Source organism: Mus caroli, unplaced genomic scaffold (genome assembly GCF_978045245.1).
Source record: "Mus caroli unplaced genomic scaffold, Mus_caroli_1 scaffold_15, whole genome shotgun sequence".
NCBI classification, from domain to species: domain Eukaryota; kingdom Metazoa; phylum Chordata; class Mammalia; order Rodentia; family Muridae; genus Mus; species Mus caroli.
This window is the reverse complement of record NW_028227270.1, coordinates 107061984-107077681: the sequence shown is the minus strand read 5'-3', so window position 1 is coordinate 107077681 and position 15698 is coordinate 107061984. Positions and strand designations below refer to the sequence as shown.

The 15698-nt window shown below is 39.2% G+C and overlaps 1 protein-coding gene across 5 annotated transcripts in view; it reads left to right on the top strand.

Annotated features, from left to right (window-relative positions):
* Window positions 1–15698, top strand: part of Arid4b (AT-rich interaction domain 4B) — a 132033-nt gene that overhangs the window by 43552 nt on the left and 72783 nt on the right. For all 5 annotated transcript variants that reach the window (XR_003838576.2, XM_029484988.2, XM_085831279.1 and 2 more), the window contains exons 3-5: window positions 6884–6994; window positions 10842–10907; window positions 13548–13638. Coding sequence is in view for 4 of the 5 variants with exons in the window: in XM_029484988.2 (XP_029340848.1) it covers window positions 6884–6994; window positions 10842–10907; window positions 13548–13638 (268 nt within the window). In the remaining variant the exon portion in view is untranslated. The remainder of the gene's footprint in view (window positions 1–6883; window positions 6995–10841; window positions 10908–13547; window positions 13639–15698) is intronic.

The following is a 15698-nucleotide window of genomic DNA, read 5'->3' as shown; positions in this document are numbered from 1 at the left end:
AGAGTAGCTGTGCAGACTTGGTTGATTGCTGCACTAATGGATCATGGTACACTTCATTAGGCATCAGTATCATGGAATCCTAGCAACTCTTGCTACTAGAAGGCAGCATGATTATGTCATGGTTGAGTTGAGCAAGGGAAATAATTTTAAAGGAGTTCCTTCATACACAGAGCTGGGGAGGGGGAAGAGAAAGCTAATGACATCTATTCTTTATATAGGAATTGTTTTTTAATGGTCTAACTCCCCCTTTTAGGACATAAATTGTCTAGTCTGTATTTTGTGTACATGGGCATGTTCTAAATACTGCAGATACAGTATGTACTTTTCATCCCTGTGAGGTCATGACTATGTACTGAGCTGTAGAGTTTTCACCTAGTATCTTAACTCTTAAGTGGTAGATTTGAGCCTACAAGTCTCATTCAGTAATCTTCCTTTTTGGGGGTGGAGGATGCTAGGGATATTAAGCACTGAGCACTGTGAACACTGTTAGTGATGTAGCACCTATCACTGAGTTACATCGATGCAGAGGTTGGTGCTGTGTCTTAGAGTTTCATGTCTATTAAGAGACATCATGACCACAGCAACACTTATAAAGGAAAACATTTTTTTTCTTTTTTTTTAAAATATTTTTTATTAGGTATTTTCCTCATTTACATTTCCAATGATCCCAAAAGTCCCCCAGACCCCCCCTCCCCTACCCACCCACTCCCACTTTTTGGCCCTGGCGTTCCCCTGTACTGGGGCATATAAAGTTTGCAAGTCCAATGGGCCTCTCTTTGCAGTGATGGCGGACTAGGCCATCTTTTGATACATATGCAGCTAGAGACAAGAGCTCTGGGGTACTGGTTAGTTCATAATGTTGTTCCACCCATAGGATTGCAGATCCCTTTAGTTCCTTGGATACTTTCTCTAGCTCCTCCATTGGGGGCCCTGTGATCCATCCAATAGATGACTGTGAGCATCCACTTCGGTGTAAAGGAAAACATTTAATTGAGGCTGGCTTACAGTTTGAGAGGTTTAATCCATTATCATCATGGAGGGAAGCATAGAAGTATACAGGCAGATTTAGTGCTGAAGGAGACCCTGAAGAGTTCTATGTATTCATCCAAAGACAGCAGTGACCAAGCCAGCTCAGTCAGTCAACAGGTTCTCCAGTGCAGGAGTGAGGATTAAAAAAAAAAAAAAGACAGACAACATTGTAGCATGACCCCAGCCAGTTCTGAGGCTTATTTATTCTGAGGTGTTTTTCTTTTTTCTCAATCTGCTTTTATACCAATTTAATTGTATGCAAGTAATAAGGTCAGTTCTAGGTTGAGGAACAAGCAAAACAATAAACACAAATAGTCTAGGAATAAGCAAAGCAATAAACAAAGTCCCGGGATCACTGTTTCTAAGGGCTTAGCAGGATGACCAAGCTATCTGAGCCTGTTTCCCTGTTCTAACCCAAAGTCAGATTCTTGCCTGAAGCCTACTCCTTTGTTCCATTCTAAAATTAGATTCCTGCCTGAACTTACTTCCTTGTCATGGCCCAGTGCTCAGATTTCTGACTGAAGCCCATTTCCTTGTCTTTGGCCAATGTCAGATTCCTGCCAAGTGGCCCCCAAAGCTCTCCACACAGCAGAAGGGGACTGTCTAATGCAGAGCAGCCAGGCAGAGACTGGATTTTGGGTGGAGGTTGAGCATAGGAGACCTCAAAGCCCACCCTCACAGTGACACATTCTCACCAACAAGTCCATACCTACTCCAACATGATCACACCGAATAGATCACACCTGTGGACCAAGCATTTAAACACATGAGTCATTTGGGGTGGGGGTAGGGCTGTGCCAAACCTATATTCTTAATATTTTATATTGTCTTTCATTGATATAAAAATGTGGGGGATATAGGTGTCTTGTGTATGTTTTTGTATACATTTACCTATGTGGCCATGTATAGAGGCCAGATTGGGTGTATTCCCTTTATGGATTCCACCTTAATAAATATCTTTTAGTTTAAAAATGACTTTGTAGGCCTGGTGGTGGCGGCACATGCCTTTAGTCCTAGCCCTTGAGAGACAGAGGCAGGCAGCTCTCTGAGTTCCAGGCCAGCCTGGTCTACAGAGGGGTTTCCAGGACAACCAAGGCTACACAGAACGAATAACAAATAAAACAAAAACTAAAATCTTTATGTGTATGTATGATTCACTGGGGTGTGCATGTTACACCAAGTATGTGGAGTTCAGAGGACAAGTTCATAGGGTCAGTTCTCTCCTCCACCTTTATGTGACTTCTAAGAATTGAGTCCAGGTGGTCAGGCTTGCCAGGGAAAGTGCTCTCACCCACTGAGCCATTTTGCCATCCCTTCCATCTCATTTGTTGAGAAATGGTTTTTCTTTGAGCAGGGGTACTGAGCACTTTGACTATACTGGCTGAACAATGAGCAACTGGGATCTGCCTGTCTCTCTATACGCTCCAATGCTGGGGTCAGCTTTTTATGTGTGCTGTTGATCAGGATGCAGGTCCTTAAGCTTAACCTTGTCTCCAGCCCATAATAAGAGAATTTAACTCTGAATCCCAGTCACTACAGAAAAGAATTTTTATTATTAATGTAATACCTGGTTTGTTTGTTTGTTTAAAAATAAGGGTATTTCTTGTGACAGTTTTCCTTTGAAACAGACTTTGGTCAGAATATTTTTATTCACATACCATTCTTTCTCTTTCTCTCTTTCTCTCTCTCTCTCTTTCTCTTTCTCTTTCTCTTTCTCTTTCTCTTTCTCTTTCTCTTTCTCTTTCTCTTTCTCTTTCTCTTTCTCTTTCTCTTTCTCTTTCTCTTTCTCTTTCTCTTTCTCTTTCTCTCTTTTGGGTTTTCGAGACAGGGTTTCTCTGTATAGCCTTGGCTGTCCTGGAACTCACTTTGTAGACCAGGCTGGCCTTGAACTAAGAAATCCACCTGCCTCTGCCTCCCGAGTGCTGGAATTAAAGGCATGCGCCACCATGCCCGGCTTTTTTCTTTTCTTTCTTTTTTTTTTATTTTATTCTTTTCAACATTTCATCTTGCTATTGTTTAATGTGTTATTCTGTTTATAATATGATGTCTTTGATTAATTCTATACTGCTAGAAGTAGAGAAGTAACACTTCTCTCTATATATGGACACACACATATATGGACTGGATTTGATATCACAAGGCCTCAGTTTGTCTGCTGTCTCCATTTGCTTTTCATCTCAGTGCCGTTGAGCTTGCCACTTTTAAAGAATTTGTTATGATGTACAAAATAGAGGCAATACTTGACCCAATCTATTTTAGTAGGCTGTTATTAAAAATTAAAATGAAGCTGGGTGGTGGTTGCACACGCCTTTAATCCCAGCATTTGGGAGGCAGAGGCAGGCGGATTTCTGAGTTTGAGGCCGGCCTGGTCTACAAAATGAGTTCCGGGACAGCCAGGGCTACACAGAGAAACCCTGTCTCGAAAAACCAAAAAACCAAAAAAAAAAAAAAACCCAAACCATTTTGTTTTTATTTTGTTTTGTTTTTCCCCAAGACTGGGTTTCTCTGTGTAACTCTGGCTCTCCTGGAACTCACTCTGTAGACCCGGCTAGCCTTGAACTCAAAGTGATCCCTTGCTTTTCCTTCCTGAGTGCTGGGATTAAAGTCATGGATAACACACCCTTTTTAAAGCTTTATTTTAAAAAAAAATCACATTTCCTCCCCCTCTCTGTCTCTCTTTCTCTCTTTTTGTGTTTGTGTGTGTGTACTTGCACCTGTCTGTCTGTATGCCCACATACCACTGTGTCCCTGTGGGGTCAGAGAACAGTTTGTGGGAGGTTTTTTTGTTTTTTTTTTTTGTTTTTTGTTTTTTTTTCTTTTACACCATGTAGGATTGAATTTAGGTTGTAAGGCTTGGTGTAAGCATCTTTACCCACTGAGCCATCTTACCTGCCCCCAGAGGTTACTTCTTACATATTTATTTACTTTACTGTGTAGGGACAGATATAAAGCCTGATGTGCATGTGTGTGACAGGTTGGTTGGTTGGTTGACACCTGGTGTCTCCAATATTCTCTAAATTTTTAAGATTGTTTTTCGAGAAGAACATCCATTTTGGTAGGCTAGGTGGTCAATAACTTCAGGAGTATCTCTATCCTCTTCTTTAAGGTTTGGATTGCAGGTGCACACCTCCATGGCAGACTTTTCATGTGGGTTCTGGAGATCTGTGCTTATGTTAGTGCTTGTGTGGCAGTCACTTCACTGAGTAAACCATCTCCCCACTTCCAGTTGGGTGGCTTTTAATTGACTCTATAGGAAGTTGGGCTTCTTCATTAGTTTTAATTTAGTTACATATTATTTCTCTCTGACATAAAGTGGTACTGGCTAGTAAGGTACAAAGGATGCATTGCTAATGGCAGTTGTAAGTTGTGGAAAGTAGTTGGGATATGGTCTTGAAGACTGTCCCTTACTCTGTTTAACCACAAAATGTATTGAAATTTTCTTAAATTTTTTCCTAATTTAAAAATAATTGATTAAGATTGTGTTTAAGATACATGATGATTTCCTTTGTGTGTTCTGTACTGATTATTACAAAGGATTGACATACATATGCCACCTCTTTCCTTATTCATGGTAAAATAAAGCCACTAATTTCTTTCTTGTATGGAATTTAGGCAAGAAAAATGGTATCTTAAGAGTGCTAAGATGGGTGAGTTGAAGGTACACATTTGTGAACCTTAAAAGAGCAGCACAAAGGAGTTATAAAGAGATGGTTAAAAATAATGGCTGTTCTTCTAGAGGACCAGGGTTTGATTCCCAGCACCTACATGGTGGCTCACAACTGTCTGAAACTCCAGGCTCAGGATCTGATGTCCTCATTTGGTCTCCATGACCACTGAACTCATGTGTTGCAAAGATATGCATAGAGTGAATACACTTAAAAATAAATAATAAGGAATATGTAGAAAGCAGTATTACTAAGTTGTAGCTAATACTAAAACATTAGTAACAGTGAAGAAGTGTTTTTTTCACTGTGGCTACATTCTTATTACAGCCTAAATATACAGCTTGACTACTAGACACTTACATTGTTAAGGATACTTGCTGCTTAGCATCATGACGTGGGACCAATATGCTAGAAATGGTCCTCCGGTCTTCACATGTTGTAATGCAAACTTAACATGCATATGCATGCTAAAGTTTTTGTTAATTTTTTTTAAAAATTAAAAGTATACACTTTATTTGTCATAAACATTTTTTTCCCACATTGGGCAAGATGATGCATATCCTTGATCCCGGTATTCAGAAGGCAGAGATACCCAGTTGGATTTATCTGTGAGTTTGAGGTCTGCTTGGTCTACATAGCTAGTTCCAGGCCAGCCAGGCCTACCTAGTAGGGAGAGATCCTGTTTCAAAGAACAAAATAACAATACAAAAAAATAGTTTAACAGATATATGTAATCTTTGCTTGTCTGTGCTGTGAGATGTTGTTGTTTCTAAAGCCTACAACACCCAGCATTCCCAGGCAGTCTCCTGTTCAAATAATAACCAGGTCTGATCCTACTTAGCTTCCAAGATTAGACAAGATGGGATGTATTCAGGGTGGTATAGGCCTGACCTTTCTTTTTTTCAAGTTTTTTTTTTTATTCAACTTTTGACATTTTGATAAGATGCTGTCATCTACAAATTATGGTGGACTGCTCTCATAGCTCTTCTGAGGCATGTGTATGTCTAATTGTAGCCAGAGGTGAATGCCATGGTAGAAATTGTAGATACAGTTGCAAGCAAATGGTTGTAACATTGGAATCTCTGTATTCTCTTCAGATAAATTGTTCCTTTTGTTTTATCTAGAACATTGGAATGAGATGAGCTTAGATGAAGTTTCGGTTCCATAGGTGACCTGAGTACCTGGTGCTTATGGCACTATTTTATACTGCATACCTTTTATGATTTCTAGAGGATATTAAAGATATTAAGAGGAAAAGAAAAGGGTATGAACAAATAGATTGGGACAGACTCACATTTTTGAATATTTGTCTTTATTGTAGGGCTTCTTAGGCCTACTTCTGAATATTTAAAAGAATAAAGGAATTATTCAATAATGGATTTTTCCAGACTCCTGGTGCCTCTTTTTGATGAACATCTTAGGCTACAGTATTTCTTATAAAACATTTTGGAGAACGTAGCTTACATAATCTTCCTTTGGCTGTGGAATTGGTGAAAATAAGATTCAGGGCAGAAATGCAGCCTACTGTAAAAAAACAAACAAAAAAACCAAAAAAATAAAGCATCCAGATTAGAACCAGTAAAGTCAAACCACAAGTGAGCAGCCTATTTAAAGCTGAAGAACAGACGACTAACAGAGAACCCACATAAAAGCATTCTGTCAGTAATTTGAGACAGTGCATAGTGGATTACTTCATGCACCTTTCAGCAGTAGTTGGGAACACCTGTACTTCTTTTATTCTGTGTTAGAGTTTTGTAGATATAGAACAGAGCTATCCTGAATCTGGATGGCTACGAGGTACAGCCTGTTAGAAAACGTTTGTTCATGCTTTGAGATTTAAAATCTGCTAGTTAGCAAATCTAGTTGTTGTATGATAGCTATATATTTTAATAAGTCAATGAATGAATGAATGAATAGGTTAGGTGGTGAGAGCCTTAAATGGAAGGTTGTATCTGTGAGCGATCTTAGGGGGCATATGTGTTTAATAGGAAAAAATGTCTTTATTTTCCATATTGTACATTTACTTGGTCTATGATACATGCTTTATTATTTTTAATTTATAATATTTTATAAATGGCTTCATTATTCTAACTTAAATTACTGTAACAAGATTAGGTGTATTATGAAGCCTGATTGTAGGGAAAAAAATTAAGCAGTTTAAATCAGGTTGTATTTCTTTGCATTTTTAGGCCCTTGATGAGCCTCCTTATTTGACAGTGGGCACTGATGTGAGTGCCAAATACAGAGGAGCCTTTTGTGAAGCCAAGATCAAGACTGCAAAAAGACTTGTCAAAGTCAAGGTATGGTATTATTTGTAATTTAATAGTCATTAACTATTTGATACTTAAAGTCTAAAAAAAATTTAAAAATTATCTTGGTGCAAAATGAATTTTTAAAGTAGTGGCTATAAACCATTCCCAAACTAAACAATATTTGTGATTTAAGAATATTTATATTGGGATGAAATTTGCTTATCACAGCTGATAATTTCAGTGCAGAGTTGGTTGGTTCTTTAGCATTTCTGTTTTAGTGTTCTGCAGGATCTTAGAAACCATTTAATTTGATTCTTTAGTTTTATTACATGAAAACAATAGCCAGGCATGGTGGTACATATCTTTAATCCTAGTCCATAGGAGGTAGATCCCATCCTGATTTCTATATTCTAGCCAGTCAGGGCTACATAAGTTGCCCCCAGTAGCAAAACATCAGTTATTGACACTCTCCGGCAACCCTTTCTGTGATCCTGAGATGGAATCTTGGACCTTGGGAATACTAGGCAAATACTCTACCTGCAACAGAACTATATTCCCAGCCTGTCCCTTTGTTTCTCTCCCTTCCTCTATTTTTTGAGAAAAGGTACAGGCTATCTTTCAAACTACAACCTTCTGAATGTTGGAATTGCAGGTATATACCACCTGACACTTGACCCTCTGCCATTTTCAAAAAAATATTTCCAAAGTACTTGAGTTTTGAGTTGGTTAATGGACAAATTTAATTGCTTTCATTTTAAGAAATTACAATAAGACTGGTGAGTTGCACCTATGGTCCCAGCTATTAACAAGGCAGAGGCCGGAACTGCATTTCAACTTAGGAATTGGAGCCCACATGGGGAACATAGTGATATCCTCTTCAAAAATAAGCGAAAGAGACTATAGAATTGTAGCATAGTGGTAGAGCATCTGTCTGCCATGAGCAAGGCCCTGGGTTTGATGATAGCAACAGAAAATATGAGTAGATGAATGAATGAAAGATCATGTGTGTTTAATAGACGAAAGATGCCTTTATATTTGAAAAAATACAGGACAATAAAAACTGAAGACCAGTGAAACATCTTAGAGTTGTGGGTACTTACCAACTTGCCAATAATGTACTGGGTGACTGGATTTGGGGGACTCTGTTCGATGGAATAGTGTGGAGCTAGGAGGGTGTGCAGTGTAGATGAGCACATGACCATGCAGCAATTGACTTGAATAATTAACCAAGTGGAAGAAGTTGACTGTTTCCATTGAAGAGTTCTGTATGTGCTGCCTGGGTGTATTTCTTAAGCATGTAGTGAAGCTTCTTGGGCTATTTGGATTTCTGCTCTGGCTAAAATCTAACTATATGATAAGGCCTCTAAATTAACTGGCAACCTGAAGGAAGCCCATCTTGGCCATACCTTCCCTTGTATTTTTAGAAGGCTGGTGCCTGAAGTTGCTTTGTAATTTGGTTAGGTAGATGCTTTTACAGTGACATTTCCTCTTCTGGCATTGTATACTTCCATTTTCTGAGCTTAATCCTATTTGTCAACAGTGTATCAATTTTATAATTTATTTTCTTAGGGCTACTTCAAAGATCTGATACTGAGTTTGAGAAAACCCCTTTCTTCTTGGTGGAGAAGGAGCTATTCCTTAGCTCAGAGATAGCACTCCTGTGCCAGCAAGAAGTATGTTCTTTGGGCACGACCAATGTCGCTCAGGCTTGTGCCTGTGCTTGAAAAGCATAGGCTGGGTTTAATTTCAGTTCACCCTTAGCTGTGTAACAAATGACCCAGGGCATGGGACATAGCTTTTGTGTTGTTCTCTTTGCTATACATCCTATGTTGGCAGCACAGAACATGTTGGACATGTACTAGATATTTGAAACTATTTTTTGGAAGCCCCAACATTTATAACTCAAAGTTAATGATTTTGCTAATCTTAAAAATATTTGATAAATAATTAAACGTGCATACAGCAATGGCAGGATAGGTGGCTGAGTAGTGAAGAATGCTTGCTGTTCTTGCAGAGGACCTAGGCATGCGCGTGTGCATGCACACACACAAACACACATTTACACTCACAGACATATAAAAATATTTAAAAAAAACTTTAAAAAATGAATGCATTTAGGCAAAGGTGGCACATGTCTCTAATCCCAGCATTTGGGGGACAGAGGCAGAGGTAGAGGCAAGCAACTCTCAGAGATTTCTAGGTAAGCCTTGTCTGTATAGGGAGTTCTAGGTAAGTCAGGGCTACATAGAAACACTCTGTCTCAAACAAAGTGAGTACGTTTTAAGCAGACTTGGTGATACATTTCTTTACTAGCTTTTGATCTATTGGACATTTATCCCACACTGAACATACTCTTAAAATCTTCCTTTTGTGTGCCACTAAAATACATGGGATTCTATGGATATAAAACCTTTCCCTGTAGTTGGTTTGTGAGTCTGTTTCTTGCCAACCACTAGACTCTATTATTAAAGAACATTTTAAGTCATCAGTTCTTCCAGAATTATTTTTTACAGAGAACTACATCTGTATTGAATATGGTGTTTGTTTGTTTTGAGACAGGGTCTCTGTAGTTTTTGCTTTCCTAGTGCTTGGACTGTGCAGACTTACTAAGCCTGTACTTACTATGCAGACAGACTTGGACTAAGGCTTGGACTTAGCGAGGTCCTCCTGTCTGTACCTCCTCAGTGCTAGGATTAAAGGCATGTATTACCATACTTGGCCTGTGATGCTTTTTACCAGCTAATTAATTTTTTTTTTTTGGTCTTAGCTTTAATCTCAGCATGTGAGAGGCAGATGAAAGCAGATCTTTGATTTCAAGACCACCCTGGTCTATATGGGGAGTTCCAGGTCAGCCAGGGGTACCTAGTGTTACCCATCTGAAGAACATTTTTAACTTACTATTTTCCTAATTCTCTGATTTCCATAGTACTGCTAGAAAGTAAAGTTCTGAGAAAGACTACCCAGTATTCAAATCTTAGCTCTGTCACGTTCTAGTTCTGTGATCCTGGACTATTTATTTAGACTTTCCGTTCATTGGCTTTCTTTTTAACACAAGGGGAATAACGTTTTGGGGGTATGATTCTTTGTCTTTTCTCTATGCTGAGGAATCAAGCACTTTCTTTAGCAAATATCTACCTCTGAGCTACCATCCACAACTCTGGATATTAAATTTGATCCTTGAACCTGATAGTGACTGTTGTGGCCATTGATTATGATGGGACACACTTGTAATCCAAGCACCAAGGAGTCTGGACCAGGCTGAGTTAGTTACACAGTGAGACATTGACTCAAAAAAAAAAAAAAAAAAAAAAAAAGAAAAAGCAAATTTGTATCCACTGCTTACTTTTAAATTAGGCCTTCACAAAATGATACAAATCTTCATAGACTAAGCTGGTTACATCTTTTTTTCCCCCCTCAAATTTAAGATTAAGGTAGTAAGTAGTGGGCTGGAGAGATGGCTCAGACGTAAAGAGCACTGACTGCTCTTCCAGAGGTCCTGAGTTCAATTCCTAGCAACCACATAGTGGCTCACAACCATCTGTAATGGGATCTGATGCCCTCTTCTGGTGTGTCTGAAGACAGAGACAGTGTACTCATATACATAAAATGAATAAAAATCATTTTTTTAAAAGGTAGTAAGTCATAAAATACACTATGGAATATCCAGCCTTGTAGTTGTGGTGTCTAGCAATGATTATTTTTATTTTGAAAAGAAACATAATCTATTTAAACAATTTTCTATTCATTTGTTTAGTGTTTGGGCTTTTATTTAGACTAGTTTTTCTTTATTTAGTTTGTGATATTTCTACATGCATGAGCTGCTATTGTTTGTTTGTTTTTTGCTTTGTTTTTGTTTTGTTTTTGTTGTGTAATTAATTGGATTCATATTTTCTAGGTGACTTTTAGACACGATTCTTCAACAGTGGAAGTTCAGGATGACCACATAAAGGGCCCACTGAAGGTGAGTTTTTATTACCCCCAGTTTTGATTGGAGAATGACACTTGATCTTTTTCTTTTAATGTGCTGGCTGTTCATTTTTAACTCAATACATAGTTTTCTCTAAAAAGACTACTTGGAATATATTTAATATTAAATCATATCTGAAATGATAGCAAAATCTGTGTTTAAAAATGAAATGAGCATTAAGGAGGTATTGACTTCTTGCATTCAGGTGTTTTATTGCAAGCATGGGCTTTCCAGGAATGAGAGGTGTTCATGATGTAAGATGCTCTAAAGAGTAAGCAAATCAAACAAAATCCAGAGCTCTTGATTTTTGAGCCACCCACGGGCAGATTGAAGCTTTGAAGGGTAACTTGGAGGTTGATCCCTTTGTTTTTCATTCACTCGTGGGATAGGTGTTGCTTTACCTTCTTGTATGCCCATAAGCCAGTTACAGGGAGTTTGGGAAACCACCCTGTCTGAAAATGTCCACCTTCTGGGCTTGAGGAATCTTTAGGAAGTACTAAGAACAGTAAAGAAACATTTTGTAGATCTTGGTTCAAAGCATAGCTTACTTGGTACCATGGGCTTCTAATACTCTACATTTAAAAAGAAAATATTTATTATTAATTCTTACGTTGTAAAAAAGTTTTCTATCATTTCCATTTTATTGGCATCATCTTTAATTTTATGTATCCATTTGTCACTTTCAAGGACCAGAGACACATACAGTTAGGACTTCAGCTGCCATTAGTATTTAATGTATGCTAGTGTTGTCCCAAGTCTTTTTTGCATCTAGTATTTTACTTAGTTTTAAGAACAACTCTATAGAAGAGAAAACTGAAGGAAAGAAGTCATTTGACTCCAGTTTCACAAGCATTAATGTCAGTATCAAGATTCAGCCTGTGGTTGAGAAGGTGTGCTGTTTGGATTTGAGTACATAAGCCTATCTCTGCCTCCTAGGCATAGCACCATTGTTCTTTGCTCTCTGACTTGCCTTGTGCTGCAAGCCCACAGGTACCCACCACCAGGAACTGTTCATTGTTTCATAGGGTAGAAGAATTGGCAACTGGACATAAGTAGTCTTTTTCTCCTTAGTCTGGTCTGGCTTCCTTAATAGTGGTATAGTTGATTTATTTTGTTTCTTTGTTTTTTTTCCCTTTGTGTTTGATGAGGTCTTATTACTATTTTAAACTTGTATATCCAGTTGTGTCTAGTTTTGGTATAAGATTGGTACATTTTTACCTCTAGATTGGGGGGAGGGTGATGTCTCTAGGATTTGAGCTACTTCCTGATAGATTTTGTAGCTTTTATTGTCTGGTAGAAGGTGACATCGTTTAGTTTCATGCTTCTTTTATAAGAAATGGTGGTCATTTAATGACAATACACTTTGAATAACGAGTTTTCAGGAAAATGTGACTCTTGATTTAAAAAGTGAGTATTGATTCCTCACAGGACTTGTCAGTTTTCCTGAACTCCTTACCATTTGATCACTTTATGGAGCTAAGGTCTCTCTCTTCTGTGAAGGAATTTTTAAAAATCATCACTATAAGGACTATGGAAGTATAAACAACATTTTCATGGTAAGATAGAAAGTACTGTAAATGCCTGTCAGCAGTAGAACAGCCTAACCCTTAAGAAAAACTCAGGACTTTTTTGATGACTACTATCCATCTTTAGCTTCTTTGAAAGAAAGGTGGAAGGATGGGGGAAAGACAATTATTTTTCAGTCGGTGCTTGTAATGAGCCCTGGGAGTTTTTAAGACCCCTTTATAGGCCTATAGAGACAAAACTGCTTTCTTAGTAATGCTTAGATGTATTTTCCTTACATAGTGTATGGACATTTTCACTGACAATAGGTAGAAAAGTATTGTCAGTAAAACTTCAGACATCTCGAACACAAATCAAGCTGGTAGATGTTTCATTCATCACCACTGTAATCCAACTAAGCACAGGCATCGATGGTTTTACCAATGGCCAGCTCCAAGCAGTTGTCTTGCCCTGATTCCAGCAGCCAGTCTGCTGCCAAGCCGCTCCCAAGCTAGCTCTCTCAGTCTCTGCTTGCTAGGCTAACTGAACCAGCCTTTCTTGGAATGCCTGGAACTGTCATTCAGCTTCCTTTAGCCCCATGAAATGAAAACACTAGAGACTTACAATATACCAGCCAGATTTATAATGGTAAATCTCCAACCCCAAAATACCCATGCAAAGAACACAAGATTCACTGGATATAAATACAAGCTGCACAGCTAGACTGGACAGATGTACTCTTCATTACTCTATTGTCCATCTATGAAATCCCTAGTTACTTATGGCTCCTTCAGGCCATGTGGTTCTGGTTAATCTTCTTCCATCATATCCCCCCCCCCCCATCTTTCTTCCTCTTTCCCCTCTCTAAAACTTTCAGTTCTGCCTTTTCCTTTCACTGCCCAATCACAGGCTCTAGCCTTATCTGCCTTATCCGATTTCACCTGACGTCACCTGAGTACACGGTCTACTCCTTGTCAGGGCACCCCTCTTGAGGGAACAGAAAATACAAACAGCAATCTACAATATACCATGTATGCATTTTCAAAAAAGAAAAAGAGATCAGTGTTACTATTTATTGCTTTTGGCTTATTTGTCCTCAAAAGTTTTTCTAATGTTTACATAATATTTTAGGTAGGAGCTATTGTGGAAGTGAAGAATCTTGATGGTGCCTATCAGGAAGCGGTTATCAATAAACTGACAGATGCAAGTTGGTATACTGTGGGTAAGACAATAATTTTTTATTAAAATTTTATTTTTAGTTATACAAAATTTATGTTACAGTAATGCAGATAAAGCTGGATTTCCTGGATTAAATTTTCTTTACTAATACAATAGAATCTGTTACTATTACTGGTTATCTTCCAGATTATAAAAGAAATATTTCTAAGCTGCTTATGTACATACAATTTGAAATTATTTAGTATAGTGTGTTCGTGGAGTCCTAGCTATTTCCACTTCAAAGTGTATCTTACAGAAACTTGTTTCTCCATCTTCATGATTTTTAACTGTAGAGTTCAGTAGTCTTAACTGTCCAATCTGTTGTATAACAATTTCTGTAAGTAGTTGGATATAATCTCATTCATTTTCTGTTCTGCCAGTCCTCTTGCCATTACAGTGGTGAAGGACTAGTATGTGGACATCATCCTTATATTTTCCTGTGCACTAAGGAGTAGATAGAGGTTCAAGTTGAAGAGACATGTGCTTTGCAACTTGAGTGAACATTGCCTGTCTTAAAGATTCATATGGGCAGTGTATGTGTTTTCCCAGCCCTTGTCAAATTCCTGAAATTTTGGCCAAGTTGAATGTAGGTAGAGGTGTGTGTGTGTGTGTGTGTGTGTGTGTGTGTGTGTGTAGTCCAGACTGGCCTCAGCTCACAAGCCTCTTGTCTCAGCTTTCATAGTGCCGGGAGCCTAGTGATGTGGTCCTATGGATAAAGGCATGCACTATCAAACCTGAATCAGAGTTAAATGCATGGCATCCACATGGTGGAAGACGGAACCAACTTGTGCAAGTTGTCCTCTGGTGAATGGTGTGAATGGTATATGTGTGCAAGTATGTATACACTACTATGCTGGTTAGTTTCATGTCAACTTGACATAGGCTAGACTCGTTGGAGACGAGGGAGCCTCAGCTGAGAAAATTCCTTTATAAGGTAGGACTTTGGGCAAACCTATAAGGTATTTTCTTACTTATAATTGATGTGTGAGGGCTCAGCTCTTTGTGGGTGGGCACACTACACTCCTGGGCTGGTGATTATAGGTTCTTTAAGAAAGCAGGCTGAGGTCCCTTCTGGTCTGTGCCAGCACCTGGTCACCTTGGGTGCGGAGTCCTCGGACACCCCCAAGGTCCCAAGAGGACTCTCCACTCGATCTTAGGACCGCCAGGGAGTGGAACACATCTTTTGTTCCATTCCAATCATGTGGGACCAGCATTAGAGAAGCAGAAAACCCGGCCTGACCAGGGTCACAAGTCCCTTCGGGTCAGCACCAGCACCAGGTCACCTTGGGCACAGAGTCGGCGGACACCCCCAAGTTCCCCAGAGGACTCTCCACGGTGAGTGGAACACAACTTCTGTTCCATTCCAATCATGAGGGACCTGAGACAGCATTAGGGAAGCACCTTGGGCGCGGATTCAGCGGACACCCCGCTGAAGGCCCCTAGAGGATACTCCACTCCATCTAGGGACCACCAGAGGCAGGTCAGAACGCCAGATATCTGTGTACCTTCCCTGCAAGAGGAGAGCTTGCCTGCAGAGAGTACTCTAACCACTGAAACTCAGGAGAGAGCTAGTCTCCCAGGTCTGCTGATAGAGGCTAACAGAATCACTGGAGGAACAAGCTCTAACCAGAGACAACTATAACAACTAACTCCACAGATTACCAGATGGCAAAAGGCAAACGTAAAAATCTTACTAACAGAAACCAAGACCGCTCACCATCATCAGAACGCAACACTCCCACCTCACCCAGTCCTGGGCAACCCAACACAACCGAAAAGTTAGACCCGGATTTAAAAGCATATCTCATGATAATGGTAGAGGACATCAAGAAGGACTTCAATAACTAACTTAAAGAAATACAGGAGAACACTGCTAAAGAGGTAGAAGTCCTTAAAGAATAACAGGAAAGCACATCCCAACAGGTGATGGAAACGAACAAAACCATACTAGACCTAAAAAGGGAAGTAGACACAATAAAGTGAGGCAACACTGGAGATAGAAACCCTAGGAAAGAAATCTGGAACCATAGATGCCAGCATCAGCAACAGAATACAAGAGATGGA